This window comes from Anomaloglossus baeobatrachus, chromosome 2 (assembly GCF_048569485.1).
Source record: "Anomaloglossus baeobatrachus isolate aAnoBae1 chromosome 2, aAnoBae1.hap1, whole genome shotgun sequence".
Taxonomy (NCBI): Eukaryota; Metazoa; Chordata; class Amphibia; order Anura; family Aromobatidae; genus Anomaloglossus; species Anomaloglossus baeobatrachus.
Window position 1 is genome coordinate 719501270 of NC_134354.1, and position 21696 is coordinate 719522965.

General features: G+C 46.3%; 1 protein-coding gene across 1 annotated transcript in view; it reads right to left on the bottom strand.

Annotated features, from left to right (window-relative positions):
* PDS5B (PDS5 cohesin associated factor B) overlaps positions 1-21696 on the bottom strand; it is a 316943-nt gene that overhangs the window by 203518 nt on the left and 91729 nt on the right. Inside the window, exons 4-5 of the mRNA XM_075337338.1 lie at positions 2138-2224; positions 937-1034 (exon numbers count right to left, since the gene is read on the bottom strand). Of these exons, the coding sequence (XP_075193453.1) occupies positions 937-1034; positions 2138-2224 (185 nt within the window). The remainder of the gene's footprint in view (positions 1-936; positions 1035-2137; positions 2225-21696) is intronic.

The following is a 21696-nucleotide window of genomic DNA, read 5'->3' on the forward strand; positions in this document are numbered from 1 at the left end:
CTGCCCCTTCTCAAAACATACCTGCGGGACAGTGAGAAGAATCCTGCTGTCGGCTTTTTCCTGTGGCGTCCCGGTGTCCTAGGCGGCTGTTGTGCTGGCACAGTGTCGATGCTGCAGGTAATTGTGTCCTCCCATCAGCTGTTCTGCAGTGACCACGCGCACTCCCGCGGTCACAACGGGATCTGAAGAAGCAAGGGTGCATGCACCGCCCTCTCCTTCAAAATACTAAGTACTGCGGGCTTCAGAAACATGGCGCCGGAGATAAGCGTTATGGGCAGGTGCCAACTCCGGCGCCATGTTTCTGAAGAGAGAAATTTGCAAACAACCAGAGAGAGGGAGGAACAGGCGGCGGGTGGGGGGGGGGATACAAGTGCATAACCCGCCCGGACATTAGGAGATAGGTGCACACGTCGATCAAAAAGTGCATGAATTTTCAAATTTTATAAAGTTGGATTTCGCTGCCTAAACACCCGAGCTGCCCACTAATGGTATGTACACACTGTGCCCGATAGTGCCAGGACTGCACTGGCTGCACCTTATACATGAAAATCCTGATGTTTGGTTCCCTTTAAATTTGCAGCATGCCACAGCAATGTGTAGACTGAAAGGAAAAGCGAGGCCAGTTTAAAGATCCAGAGTAGCGGACATATCTTTATAAAAGTACAGTATACCGGATAACCGGCAATAGGTAAAATATGTAGCACGATATTTTCCTTATTTAAAAAGGAACAACAACAAAAAAAAACTAAAAAATTCGGCTCTCCTGTTATACATTGGACCGGTGACTGTACCAGGAATGATTTCTTGCACAACTAAAAATTAAATGAGAAGATCTCTGACAAAACGTAATACATGAAACACTGTAGAACGGCAATATTTCACTTGTTTACGGAATACATAAAAATAGGAGTAGGATATTCACTTTTGTGCACTTACTTGATCACTGAAAATAACGTGCGGTACAGCTGAGTGAAGATTTCATTACTGTCCTCCAACTCAAAGCAAATATTGTAAGATTTCACCCATGCAATATTCTGACAAGAAGAAGAAAAATATTCAGTGTTTATGAATTGTAAATGAACACAAATGCAGAAAGGTTTAATTAAAAATGTGTCCAGATTTGGGACAAAAGTCTGCAGTCGCTCTATGTGACTGCAGACTATCCAATCATCAGTGCGCACACTGTCATGATTCCCTGGTATTCCTGGTGCATGTATGTGATTTGCACACTTGCGGTCACATGACAACAAGACATGCACGGCTTCTCTTAATATAAAAATATTTTGGAAACTGGATGGGGCTAGTAGACATATGAGCACAAGTAAGGAAAGTGTGTGTGTGTGTGTGTGTGTGTGTGTGTGTGTGTGTGTGTGTGTGTGTGTGTGTGTGTGTGTGTGTGTCTGTGTATAATATATATTGGAAAAGGTATTTTCGGTCTGATATAGCGCTTATGAACCATAATGCCAGCAATTTAAATATTGTACTTTTATTGTTTGAATTCCTATTATCACAACGCGTTTCAGCAATCAAAGTTGCTTTCATCAGGTATATATGATATACCTGATGAAAGCACCTTTGATTGCTGAAACGCGTTGTGATAATAGGAATCCAAACAATAAAAGTACAATATTTAAAATTGCTGGCATATGGTTCATAAGCGCTATATCAGACCGAAAATAAATTTTCCTATATGTTCACTCCCTATCTGGGAATTCGGTAATAGCAGCTAAGGACCTGCCATTCTAATCTGAGAAACCAGCTGGCGGATGGAGGATCGCAAAGGAAACCGGAGATCCAAGGTGCCGGGGAATACCAGGAGCCCTAAGCGATACCAGACCTGGACACAGCAAGCGCGATCACAGCAATTGGAGCAGAGGAGGAATCCCTGCAATTTCACACACCACTGGGGTTGTGCGGGGGCGCACAACCTGGAAAGGTGAGCAGATAATCTAATATACCCAGAATTATTTCCATGGGTGCCTCTCATATTGCGCCTGTATTGTATTTTCTATTGTATAATATATGTGACTGCCTACTCACAACAGGAACTGCGTGGATTTCAGATATTGCATGCTGTCACGACAAGCAGTCTGATGTGTTGCACCAATGAAACCTGTCCACCAAGGCGCACACTTACCTCAAGCAAATAGAAGTATCTGTTAAATTGTGGACTCTTTGTATCCTCAAGGCCCTTGAGTTGTCGTGTTATGAACATAAATATATCCTATAGAAAAAACAAAAAAACAGGATTATTGTAAAACTTTAGCTCCAATAATTTTACAAGAAGAATTATAATTATTTATATATATATATATATATATATATATATATATATATATATATATATATATATATATATACACATACATACATACATATACATATACATACATATACACACACATACCCAGATTTAGCGTTGCTGTGTTTAGAAATGCCTGCTATATCAAAATATAAAATCAATTAATCTGATCGATAGACGGCGTAGCGGCAAAAAATTTCAAAATGCCAAAGAAGGGAATTTTGTTTACTTACCGTAAATTCCTTTTCTTCTAGCTCCAATTGGGAGACCCAGACAATTGGGTGTATAGCTATTGCCTCCGGAGGCCACACAAAGTATTACACTTAAAAGTGTAAGGCCCCTCCCCTTCTGGCTATACACCCCCAGTGGGATCACTGGCTCACCAGTTTTAGTGCCAAAGCAAGAAGGAGGAAAGCCAATAACTGGTTTAAAGACCAATTCAATCCGAGGAAACATCGGAGAACTGAACCATACCACATGAACAACATGTGTACCCGAAAAAACAGAAAAACCCCGAGAAAACAGGGCGGGTGCTGGGTCTCCCAATTGGAGCTAGAAGAAAAGGAATTTACGGTAAGTAAACAAAATTCCCTTCTTTTTCGCTCCTAATTGGGAGACCCAGACAATTGGGACGTCCAAAAGCAGTCCCTGGGTGGGTAAAAGAATACCTCGTGATAGGGCCGTCAAACAGCCCTTTCCTACAGGTGGGCAATCGCCGCCTGAAGGACTTATCTACCTAGGCTGGCGTCTGCCGAAGCGTAGGTATGCACCTGAAAATGCTTGGTAAAAGTATGCAGACTCAATCAGGTAGGTGCCTGACACACCTGCTGAGCCGTAGCCTGGTGCCGTAATGCCCAGGATGCACCCACGGCTCTGGTAGAATGGGCCTTCAGCCTTGAGAGAACCAGAAGCCCAGTAGAACTGTAGGTTTCAAGAATTGGTTCCTCGATCCCCCGAGCCAGGGTGGATTCAGAAGCTTGCGACTGTTTACGCCGACCAGCGACAAGGACAAAGAGTGCATCCGGGTGGCGCAGGAGCGCCATGCGGGAAGTAGAACCTGAGTGCTCTCACCAGAACCAACAGATGCAAATCCTTCTGAAATTGATGGACTGGACGAGGACACAAAGAAGGTGAGGTGATATCCTGATTGATATGAAAGTGGGATACCACCTTAGGGAGAAATTCCGGAATCGGACGCAGAACTACCCTGTCCTGGTGAAGGACCAGGAAGGGAGATTTGTATGAGAGCGTTGCTAGCTCGGAAACTCTCCTAAGAGACGAGACCGTTACTAGAAGGCCACTTCCCGAGAAAAGCGGGAAGGGAGACCTCTTTCAAAGGCTCGAAAGGCGGCATCTGGAGAGCAATTAGAACCTTGTTCAGATCCCAGGGCTCTAACGGCCGCTTGTACGGAGTGCTGAGACGACAAACTCCCCGTAGGAACGTGCGTACCTGAGGAAGTCGTTTCTGAAAAAATACAGATAGCGCTGAGACTTGTCCCTAAAGGGAACTGAGCGACAACCCTTTTTCCAACCTAGATTGCAGGAAGGAAGGAAACATAGACGATGCAACCGGCCAGGGAGAAACACCCTGCGCCGAGCACCGAGATAAGAATATCTTCCACGTCCTGTGGTCAATCTTGGCGGACGTTGGTATGCTAGCCTGTCTCATGGTGGCAACCACGTCCTGAGGTAATCCTGACGACACTAGGTTCCAGGACTCAATGCCACACCATCAGGTTGAGGGCCGTAGAATTCAAATGGAAGAATGGCCCTTGAGACAGCCAGTCTGATTGGTCTGGTAGTGCCCCCGGTTAGCCTACCGTGAGGCACCACAGAACCGGGAACCACAACATCCTCGGCCAATCTGTAGCGACGAGGATGGCGCGGCCGCAGTCGGTCCTGATCTAGCGCAGCACTCTGGGCAACAATGCCAGAGGTGGCACATAAGGTAGCTGGAACTGCGACCAATGCTGAACTAAGGCGTCTGCCGCCAGAGCTCGATGATTGTGAAACCGTGCCATGAAGCTGGCACATTGTTGTTGTGCCGTGACGCCATTAGATCGACGTCCGGCCTCTGTCAGCGGCGCCAGATCTCCTGAAACCCGTCCGGGTGAAGAGACCATACCCTTTCGGCCACACCCCGGCGACTTAGGAAGTCAGCTTCCTAGTTTTCCACGCCTGGGATGTGAACTGTGGATACGGTGGATGCCGTGTCTTCCACCCACATCAGAACCTGCCGGACTTCCTGGAAGGCTTGCCGGTTGCGCGTTCTTCCTTGGTGGTTGATGTATGCCACCGCTGTGGAGTTGTCCGACTGAAGTCGGATTTGCTTGCTGTCCAGCTGCTGTTGGAAGGTTTGTAGGGCAAGATACACTGCTCTGTGTTCAAGAACATTGATCTGAAGGGTGGACTCTTGCTGAGTCCACGTACCCTGAGCGCTGTGGTGGAGAAAAACTGCTCCCCACCCTGATAGACTCGCGTCTGTCGTAACTATCGCCCAGGATGGGGATAGGAAGGACCTTCTTTTTGACCATGAGGTGGGAAGAAGCCACCACCGTAGAGATTCCTTGGCCGCCTGAGAAAGAAAGACGACTCTGTTGAGGGAGGTCGACTCCCCGTCCCATTGGCGGAGAATGTCACATTGTAGTGAACGCAGATGAAACTGCGCGAAAAGAACTGCCTCCATTGCTACCATCTTACGTAGGAAGTGCATGAGGCGTCTCAATGTGTGCGACTGGTTCTTAAAGAAGAGATTGCAGCCCGTAGTGAATGCCGTTTGTCTAGCGGAAGCTTCACTATCGCTGAGAGAGTTGAAACTCCATGCCTAGATATGTTAGCGATAGGGTCGGGGTCGGATCTGACTTCAAAAAGTTGATGATCCACCCAAAACTCTAGAGAGTCTCCAGCGCAACGTTCGGGCAGTGTCGGCATGTTTCCTAAGAGAGTGCCTTGACAAGTAGATCGTCTAAATATGGGATCACAGAGTGACCCTGAGAGTGCAGGACTGTGACTACTGCTGCCCTGACCTTGGCGAAGACCAGTGGGACTGTCGCTAGCCGGAAGGTAGAGCTACGAACAGAAGGTGTTCGTCTGCTATAACGAAGCGTAGAAACGCTAGTGTTCTGGATCAACCGGCACGAGTGGATAAGCATCCTTGATGCCTAATGATGCTAGGAAATCTCCTTGGGACATTGAGGCGATGACATGGCGGAGGGATTCCATCCGGAACCGCCTGGTGTCCACGAGCTTGCTGAGCAGTTTTAGATCCAGAACGGGACGGAACGGCCCGTTCTTATAGGCACCGCAAATAATGTGGGGTAAAAACCGTGACCTTGTTCCTGAGGAGGAACGGGGGTCATCACTCTTTCTGCCTATAGAGTGCACCCTGTTTGCAGAAGAGCAGCGGCTCGGCCGGGAGGTGGAGAAGTTCTGAAGAATCGAGTTGGAGGACGAGAAGTGAGCTCTATCCTGTACCCGTGAGACAGAATGTCTCACACCCAACGGTCATTGACCTATGGCAGCTAAATATCGCCAAGGCGGGTGAGCCTGCTACCGACCGAGGATGCGGAGAGAGGAGGCCGCAAGTCATGAGGAAGCCGCCTTGGAAGCGGGTTTTCAGACTGTCTCTTTTTTGGGCGTGACTGAGCCCGCCAAGAATCTGAGCTCCTCTGATCCTTTTGAGTCCACATTGGACGAGGAAAAATGGGACCTGCCCGAGCCTCGAAAAGACCGAAACCACGACAGCCTCCTGCTCTGTTGGGGTTTGTTGTGTCCGGGCTGAGGAAAGGATAAATCCTTACCCCTGGACTGTTTAATGGTTACATCCAAACGCTCACCAAACAGTCGGTCAGCAGAAAAAGGCAACTGGTTAAGCAACCTTTTTTGGAAGCAGAATCTGCCTTCCATTCACTTAACGAGCAGACCAGGCTCTGTTTAAAAACACGGAGCAGCGTAGGCTACTGCCGTACGGTTCGCAGAGTCTAGGGCAACCTGAATCGCGTAAGAAACAAATGCAGACATTTGAGAGGTTAAGGATGCCACCTGCGGCACAGATGTACGTGTAACCGTGTCAATCTGTGTAAGACAAGCTGAAATAGCTTGGAGTGCCCCAAGGGTGAGAATGCTGGGGCCAACGGTGCGCCGACAGTCTCATAGATGGATTTAGACCAGAGATCCATCTGTCTGTCAGTGGCATCTTTAAGTGCAGCTCCATCTCCCACTGCAACTATGGATCTAGCTACAAGCCTGGAGATTGGAGGATGCCGCTTGGGACACTGGGTCCAGTCCTTGACCACGTCAGGGGGCAGGGATAACGTGTATCCTAAGCCGTTTGGAGAAGCGCATATCTGGATAAGTGTGGTGTTCCTGGACTGCCTCTCTGAAGGCAGAGTGGTCCAGAAAAATACGTGAAGCTGACTCCTCCACTGGAGGAGCTGGGTGAGAAATAACCAACATTCTATTGATGGACGCTATAAGATTATTCACTATGGCGTCACCATTAGGTGTATCCAGATTGAGAGCGGTCTCAGGATCAGAATCCTGAGCCGCTACTTCCGCCTCATTACACAGAGAGTCCTTCTGCTAGGACCCTGATGAAACCGAGGGCCGCTCATAGTGAGCCCGCTTAGGCTGTCTGGGACTGACGTCTGTGCAGAGCCGTGACTCTGGGATGCGTGTGACATTCCCGGAGCTGTTAGTTGTTCACACTGAGGGGGGCCATGGATCAATGATTCAACAGTGCCCATGTTGTGAGAGACATGTCCGGACTGCTAGGCTTCTAGTATCATAGCCATAGTCTCAGAAAAACTGTCAGTAAATACTGCAGACACCGTCCTCATCCTCTGGCCATTAGCAGAGACTCCGGCTGAGTTAGACATAATGGGGGTCTATGTAACCTGCCGGCCGTATAGCCGTACATGCTGTACCGGCTGCATAGAAAAACATGTGGTTCTGCACCTTTGTTTTACACAGAGAATATGCTGATAACTCCTCCGCACAATCCAGGAGGGTATATACAACGTGCGACCAAACAGTGCAATGTATATAGTACAAGCATATCTATAAGTGCACTTCTGCACTAGTGGGGTTAGCACCACAGGTGCTGCTTAACGCCTGTTGCAGCGATTGTGTGACTATCAGAATGCCAGGGTCTTCCACACTTGTCTCTGTATCGTACAGAAACTGACACTAATGGCTGCCGGCGTCCTTGTAGAGAAGGAAGCCGTGGGCGTGCCTGAGAAAGTGCGGGAATCCGGTTTCACAGTGCACACAGTGAGAGGGGTGGAGTATGCAAAACATACTCCAGCTCTCAGCGCTGCTGTGCTATGCAGCGTCACGCCCCTACCATGACTGTCAGGCCTGTGGGCGGTAACGAAGGGAGACTAGGCCCAGAAGCCGGGGACTCGAGTTAATAAGCGCGGCCGGCATATCAGTGCTGGCCGGCGCGGAAGTCCCCGGCGCACCACAAATCCCAGCGGCGCCTTAAATAAAAGTGGCAGCGGCGGTTAGCGCAGTAGTCACCCAATACACTAACACACCCAGCAACGCTGTGGTGTGCGATGGCACTAGTGCGGACAGCGCCGCTGTCCCTGGCGCACTAACACACCCAGCAGTGCTGCCGTGTGTCTGCGCGGTCCCCACAGGGACACAGAGTACCTCCATGTAGCAGGGCCATGTCCCTGAAGATACTCCGCTCCATGTCCAGCAGATACCAGGGGCTGTGGATGGAGCACGGTCTCAGTGCCTGGAGACCGATAGAATCCCACTTCACCCAGAGCCCTGTAAAAAGGGATGGGGAAGGAAGCAGCATGTGGGCTCCAGCCTCCGTACCCGCAATGGGTACCTCAACCTTAACAAACACCTCCGACATGAAGTGGGGTGAGAAGGGAGCATGCTGGGAGCCCTGTATGGGCCCTCTTTTCTTCCATCCGACATAGTCAGCAGCTGCTGCTGACTAAACAGTGGAGCTATGCGTGGATGTGTTGCCTCCTTCGCACAAAGCACAAAACTGGTGAGCCAGTGATCCCACTGGGGGTGTATAGCCAGAAGGGGAGGGGCCTTACACTTTTAAGTGTAATACTTTGTGTGGCCTCCGGAGGCAATAGCTATACACCCAATTGTCTGGGTCTCCCAATTAGGAGCGAAAAAGAAATTACGTTTTTTTGGTTGCTGCAAATTTTGCGCAAAATGCAATAATAGGCGATAAAAACATAGCATTTGCGCAAAAATGGTACCGTTAAAAAAGGTCAGCTCGAGACGCAAAAAATAAACCATCAATGAATCATAGATTCTGAAAAATGATAATGCTACGGGTCATGGAAAATGGCCACTTTTTTGGACAAACTTCTGATTTTATTTTTAATCCCTTACATAAAAGTAAACCTATACATGTTTGGTGTCTACAAACTTGCACTGACCTGAGGCATCACAGCAAGAAATCAGTTTTACATATAGTGAACACAGTGAATAAAATATCTCAACAACCATAATGCAATCGCACTTTTTTTTGCAATTCCACATTTGGAATTTTTTTTTGAGGTGTTCCAGTACTTTATATGGTAAAACTTATGGTTTCATAGTTCCGCATAACACAAGCCCTTATATGGGAAGATTGACTGAAAAATAAAAAGTTACTGCTCTCTGAAGAAGGGGAACGGGGGGAAAAAAACCCACGGAGAATAGGCCGGTCGTGAAGGGGTTAATCCGCTGTGACAACAATAAGATTGTATTCCCAGTAAGAGAGACATTTTGAAATCTCTTGAACCATCTTTTCGCATACATGTACTCTATACTGTTCCTGTTCTTCCTCCTAACAGTTTATGAATAAACTGAAAACTGGGTGTTCTAGACGGACATTGACCAATCCGCGCTGGCGGTGTAAGGCTAAGTTTCACACAGGGGATCTTTTGATGTATCTTTGGTGCGTTTTTGACATGACAAAGATGTACGAAAATGCATGCATTTATTTCCTCCAGCAAAGTCTGAGATTTCTGTTTTGCTGTCCACACAGGGCATCTTTTGTTGGCTGCATCTTTACTGCGTTTTTGAAGATGCAGCCAAGATGCCAATTATTTCTGTATTTTTTGCAGCGTTTTTGAGCCCTTCCAGTCAAATAGATTTGACTTAAAAACGCATTGGGCAAAAACGCAGTAAAAACATAATGCGTTTTTGCCCCGGTGGTACGTTTTTAGTGCATTTTTGATACACTCAAGATGCACTGGCAAAAAGATTCCACTTGTGAACATAGCCTAAAGGGCCCTTTGCACACTACGACATCGCAGGTGCGATGTCGGTGGGGTCAAATCGAAAGTGATGCACATCCGGCGTCGCTGTCGACATCGTAGTGTGTAAAGCATTTTTGATACGATTAACGAGCGCAAAAGCGTCGTGATCGTATCATCGGTGTAGGGTCCGACATTTCCATGATTTGGGAAATACCGATGTTACGATGTTGTTCCTCGTTCCTGCGGCAGCACACATCGCTGTGTGTGAAGCCACAGGAGCGAGGAACATCTCCTACCTGCGTCCCGGCCAGCTATGTGGAAGGAAGGAGGTGGGCGGGATGTTTACGGCTGCTCATCTCCGCCCCTCCACTTCTATTGGCTGCCTGCCGTGTGACGTCGCTATGGCGCCGCACGACCCGCCCCCTTAGGAAGGAGGCGGTTGGCCGGCCAGAGCTACGTCGCAGGGCAGGTAAGTGCGTGTGAAGCTGCCGTAGCGATAATGTTCGCTACGGCAGCTATCACCATGATATCGCAGCTGCGACGGGGGCAGGGACTATCGCGCTCGGCATCGCAGCGTCGGCTAGCGATGTTGTAGTGTGCAAAGGGCCCCTAAGACTGATGACATGATGCCCTTTAACAAGAGGAATATTAACTCTCTGTTGCCACTTTAGTCATACATTTCTTGGAGGACTGACAGAAATGACAAGACGAAGTTATAAGAAAATGTTCTAAAATGGTTATTCCATGGGGAGAACAACTACAGTGTTTCTAAGAAAATAAGACAGTCATTAGGTTTTGTGCTCCAAGAGATGACTTTGGTCTTAATTTCTGGAGATGTCATTTTTTCCCTCCCATGAACAATCCATTTATTCTTGAACAAAAAAAATAAAGACATTTAAACATAACAATATTCACGAGAGAAACAATAATCTGGCTGCATGGTCCCCCTCTATAATTATGGATAAGAACAGTCTGGGAAGAAACTCCCCCAGAAATAAACTTGTGTGTGACCACAAAAGGAATTATAAATATCTCTCTCATATCTATATCTATCTATATATCTATATATATAATTGCCTTATTCTGTCTGTCTGTCTTGCTCCAAAATTGTGTCCTTACAGTGACAACCATCGGATGGAATGGCCATTTGGCTAGGCCACGACCCCTCACACTGGGGCGCTAGGCCACGACCCCTCACACTGGGGCGCTAGGCCACGACCCCTCACACTGGGGCGCTAGGCCACGCCCCTCACACTGGGGCGCTAGGCCACGCCCCTCACACTGGGGCGCTAGGCCACGCCCCTCACACTGGGGCGCTAGGCCACGCCCCACCATGCCGCTAGGCCACGCCCCCACCATGCCGCTAGGCCACGCCCCCACCATGCCGCTAGGCCACGCCCCCACCATGCCGCTAGGCCACGCCCCCACCATGCCGCTAGGCCACGCCCCACCATGCCGCTAGGCCACGCCCCACCATGCCGCTAGGCCACGCCCCACCATGCCGCTAGGCCACGCCCCCCGCACACGTTGGGCACCTGTACACCTCCCCCCAGGACAACTCCTCCCATTATACGCCTCCTATTATACTCCTCTGAGGGGTTTGCAGCATGGGGGATGGACCATGGTGGGGGGGTGGACCATGATGGGGGGATGGAGCATGGGGGATGGACCATGATGGGGGATGCCCATAATGGGAGGTTGAAACACGATGGGGGGTGCAGCATGGGGGGGGATGGAGCACGATGGGGGGTGCAGCATGGGGGGGGGGATGAAACACGATGGGGGGTGCCCAGAATGGGGGGGGATGAAACACGATGGGGGGTGCCCAGAATGGGGGGATGAAACATGATGGGGGGTGGGCAGCATGGGGGATAGAGCACGATGGGGATGCGCAGCATGGGGGAAGGATCACGATGGGGAGTACGCAGCATGGGGGATGGAGCACGATCGGGATGCGCAGCATGGGGGATGGAGCACGATGGGGGTGCACAGCTCCCCCCAAAACACACACACAGCCACACACGCACCGCACAACACACCACACACACTGGGAACCACAAACACCCCCCTACACAGACACACACAGACACACAGACAACGCCGCACACACACAACACACAAACACCGCGGCACACAAATATACGCACATACCGCACAACACACACACATTGCACAAAACATACCTCCCCCCCAAAACACACACACACTCCACACCCACACAAACCGCACAACACCACACACAGACAACACTGCAGACACACAGCGCTCCACAAACAACGCAACACACACAATGCAACACACAAACAACACCGCTCTCACCCCCCCACCCAGACAACACCCAGAACATTTACAGCCCCTACAAAAACACTTGGCAACTACACACATCTCTCTCTAAAATATATATATATATATACACATATACATTATATATACATGATATATATATATATATATATACATGAGATATATATATATATATAAACAAAAATCATACATTAACTACACAATTCTAGAATACCCGATGCGTTAGAATCGGGCCACCTTCTAGTATCTATCTATATCTATATATATATAATATATATATATCTATATCTATATATATATATATCCCTCTCCCTCTCTCCCCCTCTCCCTCTATCTATAGTAGAAGTAAGAGGCCCCGATGCACCGCCTACTCCACGTGTTGCCGTATATTCCGCATTTCAAACCCCGATAGACCATGGAAGGGATCCTGGTGCAGACTCAGAGCACAAGCCACAGATAATCCAAAGGAGAAAGATAGTCGCACTCCACGAAGATCTCCATATTATTCCATCTTTATTTTATAAAAAAACATGCAGGTACAAGTGGTGGGGAGGGTGAGACAAGCCATACAACGCCGGACCGGCCCACCCGGGTGGGCCGTTCCGGCGTTGTATGGCTTGTCTCACCCTCCCCACCGCTTGTACCTGCATGTTTTTTATAAAATAAAGATGGAATAATATGGAGATCTTCGTGGAGACAAGAGCTCCATCTTCTTGGACAAGAGCTCCATCTGCGCATGCGCCGCTCCAGGCGCCATCATTTGAATGGGGACCGCGGACAGAGACACTCACCGCACCGGCCTGCTCCACTACTGACCCACCGTTGCTGCCTCCACTGACCACCGCCGCTGCTGCTGCCACTGACCGCCGTTGCCAGCACAACCTCTGCCTCCTGTGACCTGCTTCACCACCACTGCTGCCCCCCTCCGGTAAGACAACATCGGAGTATAAGACTGACCCCATTTTTTTATTATTTTTTTTTTACCTTTTTTCATCTCTAAAATTTGGGGTCCGTCTTTTAACCCCTAACGACCCATGACGTACTGGGTACGTCATGGATCGTGTGAGGTTAATTCCCATCCCCTGCCGTTGGCAGGCCGCGGCGAATCGCTTCCACCCGCGACTATTAACCCCTCACATCTTGCTGCCAAAATCTGGCAGCGAGATGTATATGCACGCCGCCATTACAGTGACTTACCCCGCCCCCATCGGAAGTCACGTGACTTTCGGCGGTTGCCATGGTAGCACACGCTCATGTGATGACGCCTGTTGCTAACATGAGTCACTTCCTTTCAATGCCGGAATACAGCCGGCATTGAAAGTAAAGCAGCATATCTGCAGTTCTCAGCTCTGTAGCTGTGATCTGGAGATATGGCAGAGCGATCAGATTGCTGATCACTATAGCCCCCTAGGGGGACTAGTAAAATAAAAAAAAAAAAAAAAAGTTTTAAAAAAAGTTTTAAAAAATTCAGAAAAAATAAAAAAAACTTAAAAGTTCAAATGACCCCCCCCTTCACTCCATTGAAAATTAAAGGGTTAAAAAAAAAAAAAAATTAAAAATACACACATTTGGTATCGCCGCGTTCAGAAATGCCCAATCTATCAAAATATAAAATTAATTAATCTGATTGGTAAACAGCATAGCGAAAAAAAATTCCAAACACTAAAATTACGTTTTTTGGTCGCCGCAAATTTTGTGCAAAATGCAATAATAGTCGATCAAAATGTAGCATCTGCGCAAAAAATGCTACAGTTAAAAACGTCGGCTCAAGCCGCAAAAAATAAGCAGTCACTGAGCCATAGATCCCGAAAAATGAAACCGCTACGGGTTTCGGAAAATGGCGCAAAACGTACGGCACTTTTTTGGACAAGCTTGTGAATTTTTTTTTAACCCCTTAAATACAAGTAAACCTATTTATGTTTGGCGTCTACAAACTCGTACCGACCTCAGGCATCACAGTGACACATCAGTTTTACCATATAGTGAACACTGTGAATAAAATATCCCAAAAACTATTGTGCGATCACACTTTTTTTGCAATTTCTCCGCATTTGGAATTTTTTTGCCGTTTTGCAGTACACTATATGGTAAAACTTTGGTTTCATTTAAAAGTACAACTTGTCCCGCAAAAAAAAGCCCTCATATGGCAAGATTGACGGAAAAATAAAAAAAAGTTATGGCTCTCGGAAGAAAGAGGAAAAAAACAAAAAAATGGAAAAACGCAAAATGCCCGGGGGCTGAAGGGGTTAAAACAAAAAATATGGTATCCATGCACAACCTGTCTTCTCCCGACATCTGTGACCTAGTCTCCCGGTACCTACCTGCACGCAACCTCAGATCCTCACAAGATCTCCTTCTCTGCTCCTCTCTTATCTCCTCTTCCCACAATCGTGTACAAGATTTCTCCCGTGCCTCCCCTATACTCTGGAATGCTCTACCTCAGCATATCAGACTCTCCCCTACCGTGGAAAGCTTCAAGAGGAACCTCAAGACTCACCTCTTCCAACAAGCCTACAACCTACAATAGCCCTCAGTCCAGTAGACCACTGCGCAACCAGCTCTGTCATCACCCATTCCCTGTAGACTGTGAGCCCTCGCAGGCAGGGTCCTCTCTCCTCCTGTACCAGTCTGTTTTGTATTGTTAATGATTGTTGTACGTATACCCTCTTTCACTTGTAAAGCGCCATGGAATAAATTGCGCTATAATAATAAATAAAAATAATAATAATAAATCTATATCTATCTATTTCTCTCTATCACACACCTCTGGCAAAAATTAGGAGACCACTGCACATTTTCATAAAAATCAGCTTCTCTACATGTCTGACCATTCCATTCCAGTGTCAGTTGAATTCCAACCAGAGTCACCTCATTCTATTTAATGTGCTTCTGATTAGGTGATCACCTGAACCAGATCTTATTTAACGAGGCAAAGTATAAAAAAAAACAAAACACTGCTGTGGTCTTCACAATCCTCTTGCAATAGGTCAAGATGGCTGGCCTCTAATATAATTCATATCACGCACACGCCTCCTCTAGACTCCTGCAGTTAAAGGGCCTTTGGTGACATCATTGTCACATGACAGATGTCATCAAAGGTCCTTAAGCAGTCTTAACCTCAATAGAAATCCTGGGAACCCCAACTAAATTGGGAGTCCTTAAAAACTGCCCAGTTTGCCTCACCTTCCACCTAACGCCGGCTCTGCTTACTAGCCTGTCTCCTCTTCAGTTCCTCTAGACTCCTGCAGTTAAAATACCTTTTGGAACAGCATGGTCACATGATGTTACCAAAGGTTCATAACCAGTTTTAACCTTGGAATGGAAGTGCTGTTGACCACTAAGGGTGGGGGCCCAAGGCAATTCACCAGTCGGAGTTGCTCCAGTCCTGCAGTGCCATTTTGTGCTTGTAACTTCTAACAGACTGGAAGTAAGAAGTTACGCCACAAGTTGTCAATACAACTCTATAAGAGCAAATACAAGACTATCATAGACTTGAATTGAGTTGTGACTTCTGATGCACACCATGAAGCTGCCGGCAGGGCACAAACTAAAGAAGACCGACGGGAGCAGCACCGATAACAGATGAAGACGCCAGATGTTGCGTATAACACTAGGGGCAGGGGACTTCGATTTAAAGCAGCAGTCCAAAGGTGAAATAAAAAAAACTAAAAAAAAAAAAAAAAAAACTGCTGGGGTGGCATTTAACACAGAGTGTAAAGGTGGCCCGTCACTGGCAGACTAGTAGTAAACTAAAAAACTCTAAATCATTGAATTCTTCAGAACAGAAAGAATTTTTGTAACAAACAGCAAAGTTTCTTTTTTTCCAACAGTACACAATTTTACCTATGCAATATAATGAGAATATCCTGTTAAATTACAAAGACAGTGATAACTGTAATAGGGTCCAACACTGAAGTTTGTTGCTTGTAGAAATGTGTGTGTGCCTTGAGCTCACTTCTAAAATTTATGGTAAAATCTATGGGAACTGCTCGAATGAAAAATCTCAGGTGAACATGACTGGATGGGTGTAACTCTTGGGCCATCGTGGTATTCAAACCCTTTGGTTGTCTGGTCTGCGGGACGAACTTGAACAGCCAAAGAGCCAGATGTGGCCCGCAAGCCGCACTTTGCCAGGTTTGCTCTCGAGTCATAGGTATTGAATAGGTTACCAGACCAGTTTGGGGGGGGTGAGATTGGTATTATAAAAAAAAAAAAAAAAAAAAAGAAGAGTAAAAGTACACACCAGAGAGAAGCCTTTTAGATGATTTTGGAAATGGAAACCAGATTCCCCAATATTATGGACTCTGTTCAGAATTTGCATCCATTTATTGAATTGCTCTTTTTTTTCCCTTTTTAAATCCCTTTTCTTCCTTAGGCCCCATGCGCACGCTTCGTTTTTCCCCGCATTTTTCAGGAGCAGTTTTGGTACCAAAACTGCATGCATTTCCTTCCCCAGTAAAGTCTATGAAATTTCTTTTTTGCCATGCGCACATTGCAGATTGTTTTGGGTCCATCTTTGTGGTGATCACAAAGATGCAGCATGCCAATTCTTTATGCAGTTTGTGCCAGCATTTTTGAGCCTTTCCAGGCATAGATCTCAACTCAAAAATGCATTGGACAAAAATGAATCAAAAAACGCATGCTTTTATGGATGAGTTCTTGCAGCAGGTGCGGGTTTTTTTGTTTGTTTTTTTTTTGGGGGGGGGGGGCAAAAAGCATGAATCTTTGTGGTCACCAAAAAGATGTAGTGTGCACATATAGCCTTACACTAATACAGTGGAACCTTGGTTTAAGAGTAACTTTGTTTGAGAGAGTTTCGAAAGACAAGCAAAGCTTTTTACAAATTTGTAACTTGGCTTAAGAGCAATGATTTGCAATAAGAGACGCGCTCTAGAGGTACCTTTCTGTCCATATGTACTGTATACAGTACACAGTATACCATTGTACAATACAGTATTATATATTATATATATATATATATATATATATATATATATATATATATATATATATATATATATAATGTCTATCCTTTTGCATTGCTTATACTGTACCTCTCCCACACCAATTTTATTGTAAGCTAAAGTGCAGTTTGTTTGTTTTTTTTCCTGTAATGTACAGTATTTTGAATTAGTGTAATGTAATAATTTTATATGAATACAGGACATTATTATGTATTACTGTAATAAGTTTGTATAAATACAGTAAATATCTTTGGGTTGTGGAACGAATTGTCTGTGTTTCAGTTATTTCCTATGGGAAAATTCACTTTGATATAAGAGTAACTTGGTTTAAGAGCACAGTCCTGGAACCAATTATGCTCCTAATCCAAGGTTCCACTGTATATACATTATAAATTACATACATTTCTGTCTTGTACTGCATGTGCAATTTTTGTTGTGAACATATGATCACCCAAAGGGTTCATTTAGACATACTTGCACATGTCCATTTGTGTCGGGGGGTTTCAGCTGTGTATCAGACACTATGAAGTGTATAAGAATCAGGTCACTGGTAGAGATGGGCAGACATGCCTAAGTTTGGTTCGGCAGGTGCAGCCAAAAACTTTAAATTAAGATTGGTTTGGGATCCAAACTTGACCTGAACTCCAATAGAAGTCGCTAATTCGGGAGTTCTGATCTCCATTTACATGCAGCCAGCCATAAACCGATCACTTCCGGTGGAGGTGGGCAGGGTTTTTCTTTTTTTTGTTTGCTGCACACTACATCCGATCACGCTGTTACCCGCAGTGAGAGCCGTTCAAACACTGCAAGTGGCTCACACTGGGCTGAGCACTGAGTGTATCCGACCGCAGCGATGCTCGCACAAGTGCTGATCATATGTAAAGCATCAAAACTTCGAATTCAAACTGTGGGGTTTTTTGTTTTTTTTTTTAAAGTATGTGTCACAAAGACCGAACCTCAGGTTCGCTCATCTGTAGTCAAAAGGCTGGTGAAGAACACATAGCCCCTAGACAAGCAGTGTAGGTAAGCACATGACTTAATAAATAAAATTGCCATATCCATTTAAGAGGGTCAGAAACCCCACTACACCATGTTCCAAATTATTATGCAAATGATATTTTTCTCTGATTTTCCTAAATGGTCGGTGCAAATGACAGTCTAATAAAAGTCATCACCCGTTAGAGTATACATTGAATTTTATTGAAGAAACCTCCCAATGATAACGGTATAATCTTCAAAATTAAAAAAAACAAAAAACTCAAAAACACACTGTTCCAAATTATTAGGCACAGTAGAATTTCTAAACATTTTATATGTTTTAAAGAACTGAAAATGCTCATTTGTGGAATTTTCAGCATTAGGAGGTCACATTCACTGAAATAAAAAGCTATTTAAATCCAAAACATGCTAACAGGCCAAGTTATATATTAACATAGGAACCCTTCTTTGATTTCACCTTCACAATTCTTGCATCCATTGAACTTTTGGAGAGTTTCTGCTTGAATTTCTTTGCATGATGTCAGAATAGCCTCCCAGAGCTGCTGTTTGGATGTGAACTGCCTCCCACCCTCATAGATCTTTTGCTTGATGAAACTCCAAAAGGTTCTCTATAGGGTTGAGGTCAGGGGAAGATGGTGGCCACACCATGCGTTTATCTCCTTTTATGCCCATAGCAGCCAATGACACAGGTATTCTTTGCAGCATGAGATGGTGCATTGTCATGCATGAAGATGATTTTGCTCCTGAAGGCACGTTTCTGCTTTTTGTAGCATAGAAGAAAGTTGTCAGTCAGAAACTCTATATACTTTGCAGCAAAGCTGTGGAGTCGGTAAGCCAAACCTGCGACTCCGACTCTTCAATTTCTCTTGCACTGACTCCCACATATATTGCTTATAGTTCAGTGAAAAATTTATTGTAGTACACTTTTATAGAAATAAAACAAAAAACTTTGCATAAATCAATAGTATAGGTGACAAATATAAATCTTGTAAAATATGTCATTAGATAGCTTTACTCTGAATTTCCAATCTCAGGCTTTTCTTCGGTACCGCTCACTAAATGTTTCACATCAGATTGCTTCAGTCTATGAAGAGGGGAGGAGGGAGGGGGCAGGTTTGTTGTGTATCATACTCCAGGAAAAAAAACTGATAAGGCTACGTTCACACATCCGGTTTGAGCAGTGCGGCTCAATCCGGCTGTGAAAACTATGCAACGGATGCGGCGAAAACACCGCATCCTTTGCATAAGTTTTTACATGCGGCCCGTCCGTTTTTTTCCGGTTGCAGCATGCTACTGAGCATGCGCAGTGGAAAAAACCGCATGCGGCGAGCGGATGCGTTTTTTTCCGCATCGCACCGCATCCGGCCTCCATAGGTATGCATTGAAAAATGCGCCGCAGCGGCCGGATGCGACGCGATGCGGTGTTTTTTGCCGGAGCAAAAAAACGTTGCAGGGAACGTTCGATCCGGCCGCGGCATCGGCTAAATCTGCCGCATGCGGCCAAAACCGGACCGAACGCAAGCCCCTGCGGCACAATACGGCACTAATGTAAGTCTATGCAAAAAAAAACCGCAACCGGCATTACAAAAGCCGGTTGCTGTTTTTCTGCAGAACGCCGTATTGTGCCGCAGAGCAAAAATCCGGATGTGTGAAAGTAGCCTAAGAAAGCTAATAACTTGATCTTTTAGCTTCTATACAGGTCCTCATCAATCCTGTTGCTGTATTTTCCCTGTATATTGTATAGAAGCTATCCTCCCAAAAGTATATAGCGCCCCTGAAACCATCAGGGTGCTACAAGGTTCTGCATTCCTGCAAGGATGCAGGGCCTACCCCCTAGGCCCCCGGAATACCAGCGTCTAACATCAAAAACCCAGGTAATCCCAGTTTTCCCCAAAACAATCCCCCATACAATGGTGCAAACCTAGGGTCGGACCAATGGATGGCCACCTAGAGGTGGAGCCACTCCAGTCCACTAGCTGACCAGGTGGGAGGGGAGGACTGTGGACAGTGACAGCAGAGTAGAGTAGAGTGTGACGGAGAGTGAAAGTGGACATGAAGGCATGAGCTGTCCCGGGTTGACGGTAACCTGGTACCCAGGAGAGTAGTTGTCGGTGGAGCGCTCCTGGAACTACTCACCGACGGGGTACAGGACCCTAGGACAGGAAAGCGCTCCATGCAAACCTGTTAACACCTGCACAGCAAGGGGACCATCAAGGACCTCGCTGACCCCTAAAAATCCTTAGACTCGGTAGCAAAGGGAGAACAGGGGACAGGACCAGAGACTCCAACCCCACAGGGTTCACACTACCATCAGGCGGACAGAAGTGGACAAACCACCAGACTGGGCCCCCCAGTTGCTCTATACCACGGGGACCCATTTACCAGAAAACAGGTGCAGGGGAAGAAGGTACCAGAGAACCAGACTGGCACTGGGACGAAGGGGACCTGGAGGTGAAACCAGCCGGCCTCGGGTATCCAGCTACTACCAACCAGCAGTGATTAAAGACCAGTTGCACTAAATCTCTGTGTGGACTACCTTCTGCCTCCGGCTGTTATATCACCCATCCTCTGGGGCCCGGCCCTGCTTGCGGAGGGCCTACCATCCAGGCTGCAATTAACACCAACCCCAGTAGTGACATTCTGCTGCGGTGGCTCCACATATGCAGCCGCAAGTGGAGTCAAGTATAAACATTAACCTAAATCATGTAAATATATCCCCCTTTTCAAAAAGCACCCAGAGCACGGAACCGGGCAACGGCCACCAAAGTGACATTCCCCAATTGCAAACCGCCCGGAACCGAGTACTCCATAACCCTGGGCAACACAAGTACATGAGCTTAAAGAAAAAACAAACGCATCCAGCATACAGAGAACATACAGTATACTGGACTAGTGATTTATGCACAGTTTATTAAAAGTTTAAATATGCTTTAAGAAGTAATGACCTTAATCTTGTTCTCCTGTTCACTCTAGCAATTCTGAGAGGAGTGCGGCCTTCCTTCTTTCTGAGTGTGGTTACGTTTTACCCTTGCCTGTAGAGGAGGAGCTTCACTGGTGCTCAAGTGCAGCACAGACTTATCTCAGCTAAGACAAAGCCTAGATCCTCAGGCTACATACATTCACACACAGCGTTTTTGTAGATCTGTTTTTTTTGCAGTGAAATGCAGTGACTCTGGGCATCCCAGCAAAGTCAGTGGGTTTCAAGATATGACATTCAGACACATCGTTTTATGAGGATCCGTTTTTGGGCTCAATAACGGATCCTCACAAAGAATGAGCAGTCAGTTTGTGGCGGTTTTCTAGTCTGCTTTTGCTATTGAAAACATCTATGAGCTCAAAAACCTTTCAGGTGATGCGGTTTTTTAAAAAGCTGATCTGCTTTTTCAGCTGAAAAATGTATCCTCCAAAAACGCTACAAAAACGCTGTGTGTGAATGTAGCCTTAGATCGGGAATAGAACAGCCATTTATAGGACATTTCATAACTTTCCCAAAATTCCTATGAAAAAATATTCAGCACATTCTGCATTGCACTACTGTCCCCAATTCATTATATATTTTAAGAGTCGGTCCATTTTATACCGACTCCACCAAAATTAACACCGACTCCACAGCCCTGCCTTGCAGAGGTAATTTTCACACCTTCAGGAACCCTAAAGGGGACTACCAGATGTCTCCCTATGATTCCGGCCCAAAACACAACTCCTCCTCCTCCTCCTTGCTGACGTTGCAGCCTTGTTGGGACATGGTGGCTATCCACCAACCATCCATCTGGACCATCCAGGGTTGCTCGACACTCATCAGTAAAAAAGACTCCAACTGTTTCTGCTTGTTAGCACTGGTTAAGGGTGGCGAATAGTAGGTTCATGCACCACAGCAAGCCTTTGAAGGATCCTACACCTTGAG